The sequence below is a fragment of the Stegastes partitus genome, unplaced genomic scaffold, assembly GCF_000690725.1.
Source record: "Stegastes partitus isolate 25-593 unplaced genomic scaffold, Stegastes_partitus-1.0.2 Scaffold1368, whole genome shotgun sequence".
NCBI classification, from domain to species: Eukaryota; Metazoa; Chordata; class Actinopteri; family Pomacentridae; genus Stegastes; species Stegastes partitus.
The window spans coordinates 24,105-33,051 of NW_007579099.1; the positions used below are offsets into that span (position 1 = coordinate 24,105).

At 37.7% G+C, this 8,947-nt stretch overlaps 1 protein-coding gene across 2 annotated transcripts in view; it reads left to right on the forward strand.

The window, feature by feature from the left end:
* The first annotated feature begins 2,624 nt into the window (after positions 1-2,624).
* The window catches only part of LOC103370071 (zinc transporter ZIP1), a 12,511-nt gene continuing 6,188 nt past the window's right edge, over positions 2,625-8,947 (forward strand). For both annotated transcript variants that reach the window (XR_520867.1, XM_008298984.1), the window contains exons 1-3: positions 2,625-2,674; positions 4,413-4,651; positions 7,035-7,165. Coding sequence is in view for 1 of the 2 variants with exons in the window: in XM_008298984.1 (XP_008297206.1) it covers positions 4,465-4,651; positions 7,035-7,165 (318 nt within the window). In the remaining variant the exon portion in view is untranslated. The remainder of the gene's footprint in view (positions 2,675-4,412; positions 4,652-7,034; positions 7,166-8,947) is intronic.

Here is an 8,947-nt window from a genome sequence, read left to right on the forward strand (position 1 = left end):
GTGATTTTGTGTCCTATTGTTTCCCCGAGACATGATTTTGTGTTTCTTCGTGGCTGTTTTGTGTCTTTGTGATTGTTGTTTTTTTTTGCCTGTTGGTTGTTTCGTTTCCCTTTGTGGCTGTTTTGTGTATTTGTATTAGTTTATACAAATGCTAATGCTTATACTGTGTATTAGTTTAGTCCACAAAGAAATCTTTTGTTGGTGTGTTCTTTTTGTGGCCATTTCGTGGCCCTCTGGGTTTATTTTGTCTGTATGTGATCATTTTGGGTCATTTTGTGTCTATTTGGGTTCATTTTGTGCATTTTATGAGGTCGTTTGGGTCTATTTGAGTTAATTTTGTGTATTTTTTGTGGTCGTTTGTGTCTATTTGAGTTCATTTTGTGTGCGTGTTAACTAGTTTTAAGACTTTATGTTGGACTGGGAGTAAAGAATGTCTGTCTCTTTGTGTTAAAACAGTGTCTCATTGTGGTCTTTTAGTGTCTTTTTGTATTAGTTTTGTGTCTCTTTGTGGTCATATGTCTCTTTGTGTTAGGTTTTGTTTGTTTGTCATTTTGTATGATTCTCTGATTAAAGTTACTGTTACTCTGGTATACGTTTGTAGTGTTGGTACTCATAACAGAGTGTTTTTGCTGTGAGTAATATTACTTGACACTAAATATTTTTACTCTGTGGTGTTGGTCATTTTACTTGTTACATCATGACTGTTACGGTGTTATTACTCTGATGTTGGTTTTACTTGTCACAGAGTATTTTTTACTCTGCTGTGTCTTTGTGTAGTTGACAGTGCACAACTGATAGTGTGTGTGTGGTACTTGTAACAGATTATTTTTACTCTGTGGTGTTGGTAATGTAACTTGTAATGGAGTATTCTCACCGTTTGGTGTTGATACTTATACTTGTAATAGAATACTTTTACATTTTTAACTTGTAACAGAGGATTTTTACTTTGTGGAGCTGGAACTTTTACTTTGCACCGATTAGTTTTACTCTGCAATGTTGGCACTTTTACTTGTAACAGAGTATTTGTGTTGTTTTCTGTCCATACTGACCAACTGTGACCTTTGGCCTTTGAAGCTGAAAATCTTCACATTAAAAGATAAAAATCAGCTACATCATCAGATTTAGTCACTGTCCGAAATCTTCATGTTTTCAAGCTTGTTCATGTTTTCACAATTGCTTGACATGTTTTCACATTTATTTGTCATGTTTTTTTGTGTGTCCTGTGTGTGTTGTCTCTCCCATCACTTCAGCGCACTTTGAGTTTCTCAGATTATGTTGTTGTTTAGACACAAACTGACAGTGAAAGTGACTCACTAACTGTCAGGCTAATCAGTGACAGGACTCAGGACTCCTGCGCAGCTGCAGGATGAGCAGCTCCGCCCTGCAGCTGCACATCTGTCGAGTCAGACACATTTAAACATAACACCACCGACAGAAAGGGCGCCGGGACCGTCACAATAAAAGCATAAAATCTCCTAAAGCGAAAAAAAAATCCGGAAAAAAAAAAACAGATATAAAAGAAAATTTAAAGCGAAAGCAAATAAATGTTAAAAAATAACAGTGAAATAATATTTAAATTAAATGAATCAATTACAATAAAAAATACAAGTAAAAGAAAAGTAAGCCAGCTTTAAAACATTATAAACCAATAGAAACAATACGCACATTGTACAATATTTTTCTTTCTTTCTTTCTATGTACTGCTACTTTACTAAAGTAGGAGTTTTGATATTCACATTGGAGTATTTTGTCGCGGCTGTATTGGTACTTTAACTGAAGTAGACGTTTTCTATGGAGTGTTTTTAATTTTTTGTACTGGTACTTTTACTGAAGTAAAATTTTTCATACTTGCACTGGAGAATGTTGGAGCTGAATCTCAATCTACCAGAAATTAAACTATGAGTGAGAACTCCTGCGCATTCATTTAATGAAGCAATAGGAGAAGATATTTAGGTCTCACTCAATGTATTTATTTATCAGATAGTTGAATAAGCATACAGAGCTCTGGATCAAACTTCTCACCCCAGCACCAACAAAGTTAATGTCAGGGCACGAAATCTGACTGACTGCCTCTCCCTGATCCAGTGTACTTCCACATCATGGGTGCAGAAATTTGCCACTCAGCACCCGCTTGTGACAGAGAAAGATATACACACACCACCAAATCCTGTTTCTACCTACGTTTTCTCATGCTGCAATTGTTTATAAGTTATGTTTATTATGTGTTAAGATAATAATAATAAAAGATCAAGATAATAAAAAAAAGGTAAAATAATGATAAGAGATTATCAAAACATGAACAAAAAATATATGATCCTCACAAGAATTTAGACTCAGTTGTATTTTATATGACGCAGAAGTTGTAATACGTCTCATGGAGTATTTGTACTTTTCTGAAATGGTACTTTTACTGAAAGAGAAGAAGTTTAAATATTTGCAAGAGTAGTTTCACTTTGTTGTATTGGTCCTTTCACTGACGTTTATTTTTACTGTTCCAGGCTTTTATTGTGAAGCCTCAGCGCTCTTTGTGGTGGTGTAGTTGACAGCAGGAGGATCAGCTGATGGGAACTGACTCACCACTTCCCGGACTGCATGAAAAAAAAACAGCGAGCTGCTGTCAACTGGAAGAGCAACTGAAGAGAAGTTCATCTGTTTGTGCTGAAGCTGCGAGCAGGTAGGAACAACCTTCAGAGAACGTTTACAGAACATTTATAAAAACACACTCAGGTAGGAGTTTGATCAGAGTTTATTGTGAGTCTCTCAGTTCAGGAGTTGTCTTCATGTTGTTTGCATCCATGTGATTAGAGCGTGATTCTGTCAGCAGAAATGTTGCCCAAGAAAATCTAAAAAGTTTCAGGATTTTTTTTCCTGCAGTTTACAGTCTGACTAAAAGTAAACAGGAAGTCAACAAACAAGGAATCAGACAGATACAGACACGGAGAGTTTATCAATAGTCATGTTTTCATGTGTGTGTCAGGTCATTCATTGTTCTGATGGTGTGGGTGTCTTTTTCCTTTAAAAAAAACAGAAAAACAACGAAAAACAGCTCTATGGTAGCTTTGAGGATGATTTTCCAGCCATTTTAGACAAATGCCGTCCTTTGAGACCATTTTAGGTCATTTTGAATGATGTTTTGTCAATCTAGACAAATCTTGAGTCACTCTGAACACATTGTGAGCTATTTAAGACAAAGTTGTCATTTAAAGAAACATGACATGACAGCAAAGACACCTCAATATGACCACAAAGAGACACAAACTGAACACAAAGAGACACAATACAACCACAAAGACACACAATTCAACCTCAGTGAGACAAAATACAACCACAAAGACACACAATGACAACAAAAAACCACTACATGATAACAAAGACACTCAATATAACCATTAAGAGACCAAAAACTATTACAAATGATACAAGTTGACCAAAAAAAGACACAAAATGACCACAAAGAGACAAAAAACAGCAACAAAGTGACACTAAACAACCAAAGAGACAAACTGACTGCAAAGAACCACAACATGACAACAAAGAGACACAAATTGACCAGTAAGAAACACAACATGACAACAAAGAGACACAAATTGACCAGTAAGAAACACAACATGACAACAAAGAGACACAAAACCAGAAAGAGCCACAAAATGACCCCAAGCGGCCATGTTGAATGCTGCTAGCACTTTAGCCTTCTGCTAACTGTCGCTTTTAGCTAACGGCTTCAGCTTTAAATCGTTTAAACTAACTTTACACTAATAAAAGCGCTGAATGAGTCTCTCTGTAACTCCAACCAAAACGCTTTCAGCTTGTTTAACTTTGGTTTTTGTTTCACTGACATTTCCGTTCTTCACTTTCTGGTCTTTATGACTCTGTAAATACCTCCAACCACACTCAGGGTTTCAGCTTTTCGTGTGTGTTTGCAGTTCTTATCTGCAGCGTCTGTCTCTGCTATCAGACTCAGTCACATGATTTACAGCTCCGTGTGCGTCTGAGGCATCTCTGTTGGCTGCGCTATGAACTCAAGTGGACCGTTAAAAAAACAGCAGAAACAAACAAACAACAACAACAAAAAAGTAAAACACGAACACCAGAGAGACCATGATGGAGAGGTGGAACAATGGAAAAGAGACACAAAGAGATCCACAAGGAGCTGAGATTTGGTTCAGTGTAGAAACAGAACAACACACGTGTAGTTCAGTGATGGTTTGTTCTGCTTTTACAGTTTCTGCCTGGTAAATGAGTCATTCTGGGGGTTTTGAAGGCCTTTTTGGGGAGTTTTCGGGGATCAGAAAGTTAAAGTCACGGTGGTTTTCTTGAGTTCAGAGGACCATGAAGTGCAGCGAGCTGCGACGCCGCCAAGCTCAAAGCTGATTCCAGATGTTTCCAGCTGCGTCCTTCTTCTCTCCCGACAGACTCCTGGTCCTCTGAGGGACTCTATGGTCGGCCTGCTGTCACACGGTAAAGATGTCCGCTGACTCCGTCCTGCGTCCTCCTGGGGGGGCGGCGACGGCGCTGCAGGTCAAACCGGCCGACGTCCCCGCTCTGGAGATCAAGCTGGGCGCTCTGGCCGTGCTGCTGTCCGTCACGCTGCTGTTCGGCTTCGCTCCGCTGTGCATCGTCCGCGGCGCTGGACGCTGCAGCGTGGATCCAGGTACCGAGGCTTCACACAGCGGACGAGTTCACTCAAAGTAACACACATTTGCCCTCAGTGACATGTGACAGACACACAATGCTGCTGAAGCAATAGAAAGAAGGAAAGCAGTAAAAAAAAGAAGGAAAGCAATAAAATACACACATCATCAGCTCCGTGCAGCTTTACGTGATCAAATGTAGATGTTTATGTTTATATATTTGAACAAGTCTCAATTTTTTATTCACAGTATTTTTCCTTAATATTTTTCAACACTTTATTTATATTTATTCTTTTTTCTTTTTTTTTTCTTTCTTTTTTTTTTTTTTTTACATTTGTTAGTATTTGTGACTATATTGATATTTTTGGATATGTTTGATATTTGAGGAATTTTTTGAATTCCTCTTCATTTTTATCATTACATTAAGGAATTTCATAAATATTGTGACTCATTTTAGTTTTCATTTTAGTCGAGTCTTTAACATTCTGTTCAAATTTGATTTTTTAATCATGTTTTGAAGCTTTTCTAATGTTTTTTAAAAATATTTTTAGACGTATTAATACTTCTTGACATTCTTGTAATTTTGTTTATTTATTTATTTATTTATTTGAACATTTAGTAATATTTAGGTCTTTATTAGCATTACAGGCAATCTATTACCATTTTAATACATTTTAAGATATTTTAAACATTTTGTTATTTAGATTTTGGAAAATTTCTTCATATTTTCATTCATATGAATTTCACATTTGTCAGTAACATTTTGTTGCATTTTATTTATGTTTTTTTTTCCTAATATTTTATCAATATATATTGCTTAAATTTTGCTTGTATTTGTGAGCATATTCATATTTTCGGATATTTTAAAATCTGTTTCATAATATTATGATGCATATTTGTTTTACATTTTAATCTAGTCTTTAAACATTTTTGTTCAGATGTTTATTTTTTTTACCGTATTTTGAAGCATTTCATTAATGTCTTTAATATTTTTGAGCAGTTTTTTAAATAATTAATAAATTGTAGGCATTCTATTGATGTTTTCATACATTTAAAATATTGTAAACATTTTCTTGTCATTTTTGTTACTATTTTTAACATTTATTTATTTTATTTTATTATTTTGCCTTTTGTCACATATTTTCATTAATATTTGGAGTAATTATATTATATATTATAATTATATAATACAACTATATTTTTAACATTCCTTGTGCTCAGTGCATATTTTTGGACATTGCATTCTAATTGTTATTAACATCTTATTACACACGTCCTCAGTCACGAGATACACAACATTGCTGAGGTGACAGAAGGAGTTGCAGCAGTAAAAGAGTCACACCTTCGCCTTCAGCTGTGTGCAGCTTAACATCTGCTTTACAACTAAAAGCAGCTGTAAAATCATTTTGTTTCTTTACTCATTCTCCATGACTGACTCAGCTGTGAAAACTTCAGAGAGTTTTTGGGTGAACTGCAGGCAGAGAGACTGAGAGGAAGGTTAAAACAGACTGGATCAATAAAATAAATACAGCATGGCTCAAAAACAGTAAACAGAGGAGCAAGTAGTTGGAAGATACATTCAGCATTGTGAAACATCTTCCTACAGTTGATGTGCAGAGTGGAATTTAAAGGTTTGTAGACGCTGTAAAAATATGAATAGCAAAATATCTAATATCTGTCTAGTATGTGGAGGCAAAATAAACATGATGAGACAAAATAGTATCAAAGACGTTTAAGAGGGTCTACGTAAGACACAAAACAAGAAAATCAAGACACAAAGTGACAAAAGGGAGATTTAAAAAAAGGGAGAAAGAGGAGACTAGCTGACCACAGACAGACAAAACAGTCTCAAAGAGACCCACAAAAATGAGACACAAAATTCCCAGGAACGCACTAAACTGACCCAAAGGGCTTTAAAAAAAAAACAACAAAAAAAAAACCACAAAATGACAAAAACAAGAAAAACAAGATACAAAATAACAAAGATGAGACAAAAATGACCACTAAGAGACATAAAACAACGAAGATAAGACACCAAATGAAAAAAACAAGACAAAGCAAATAGACATAGTTGAATCACCAATTAACCTCAGAGGCTTTAAAACAGAAATAGGTAAATATCTATACTCTGTGGAGTCTCCTTTTTTTTCCAGTGTTGGTAACATTTGTGGACACCTGGACAAATGTTGGACCTGTTGAATCCAGTCTTTTTCTGATTTCTGTCATTCTAACTGCACAGATGTGTGAGTTCTCTCCTTCTGTTCGTGGTTGTGTTGTTTCCACAGAGCTGCAGGACTTTATGTTGCAGAGAAAAATGAGTCCACAGTGAAAATGTGTCGGCAAACAGCCCAGATGTTCAGCTGTCTGTAGAATAAAGCAGCGGTTCATGTTCTTGGGTTGCAGATGTGCGTCGGCAGCTGCTCAGTCTGATCAGCTGCTTTGCTGGAGGTGTTTTCTTTGCCACCTGCCTGCTGGACCTGCTGCCAGATTACCTGCAGGGCATCAGCGAGGCCTTCAGCAACGCCGGCATCATGGTGAGACAAACACGGACACGCTTCACCACACAGACACACACATTCATCCTGTGCAACATTTTATTCATATTCCATTTATTCTTTTAAAAACAAATTTGAGCATTTTCTAAATATTTTAAGACATTTTGTTGCTAATTCTAAACATTTAATTCTAATTTTGGCTCTTTTTATTATTCTTGGATATATATTTATTTTTTGGGGGAAGGGGAGGGGTCAAATTTGGTAGCATTTAAAAAAAAGAAAATCATTTATATTTTTAGACATTTCACTGGTATGTTTGATATTTGTATAAGAGATTTGAACATTTTATTCAGATTGGAGATTTTTTTTGCATTGTCAGAAATATTTTGGGGATTTCATAAATATATTATTGATCTTTTTTGGACAATTCATTTTGATCTTATTCAGTGGGTTTTTTAGCATTCTTTTTTTTGGGGGCGTTTTGTTAATATTTTTGGACATTAAATTATATTCTTTGCCTTTTTTCAACATTTTCAGCACTTCATATCCATTTTTGGATATTTCTAAACATTTCATTCACATTTTTGTTTTGGGTCTTAACATTTTCAATAATATTTTGGGGATATTGTTACGGGACGGTTCGAAGACTCAAGTGCGAGGCAACATAACACGGCAGACAGGCAGGTTCAAACAATAAAAGATTTATTGTACACACAGGAAATTAGTACAAAATTCAAGAAGGTTTGCAGGCAGGGCAAACTACACCCATTAGTGGTTGGCTGAACAAAAGAACTAAAGACACGGACCCGAGTTCGGTATCACCGAGTCGGGAACCGAGAAACCAAAACTTTGACTAAACTAAACAAAGGAACAAACTAAAGGAGGACACCAGAAGGTGCTAACGAGGAAGCTCAATAATCAAGACTCAACAGAAAAGGCTAGCAGACAAAAAGCTATCCACTGAGCTAGCGCTACGCACAGACAGGCGGACTAAATGCAGAGCTAGGATATACACAACATACAGACAGGCAGACTAAAGATGTCTCAAAAGCTAGTGCTACATACAGACGGGCAGAGCACCGACGCTAAATAAGGATGCTAAGTTTATGATGCTAGCAAACACTGAGAGAACCAGACCTGACAGGAGCCGACTGAGTAGAGAGGGGAAGCAGGGAGGAGGGTAAGGTAGGGAAGAGGGATCGGCGTAACCGCGGCTGCGGTGGAGAGGCAGGCGGAGACCAAGAGCGGACGCCTGGGAATCCAGGGAGGGAAAGGTGAGCGGAGCTGGTGCCGGTGAACAGACGGAGCCATTGTGGTGGGGTGGCGTCAGGACTGACAAGCTGACGAGAGCGGACAGGTGACGGGTTGGTGGAGGAGAATCCGGTTTCAGTGGCAGGAGTGGAATGGTGATGGTGGCAGAACCGGTGAATGGTTCGACGGCATGGCGCTGGAGCATTGTCTGGCCGGAGCTGAAATACCAGCAGACCGGAGGTCGCAGCTGGAGCGGACCAATCCCCACCTACCAATCAGCAGATTGATAACCAGGCACCCCTGCCTGCATGCTAGGACGCCAGACAGAGGGCAGGGCAGGGGCTGAGGCTGCAGGGACATGACAGATATATATATTTTGGGGCATTCTATTTACATTTTTTGAATTTCTTTTAAACGTTTTATACAATTTATTCAGCCATTCATCCACCGCTTAATCCTCACTAGGGTCATGGGGGGCTGGAGTCTATCCCAGCTGACTTAGGGTGAAGGCAGGGGACACGCTGGACAGGTCACCAGTCTATCACAGGGCTACACTTAGAGACAGACAAC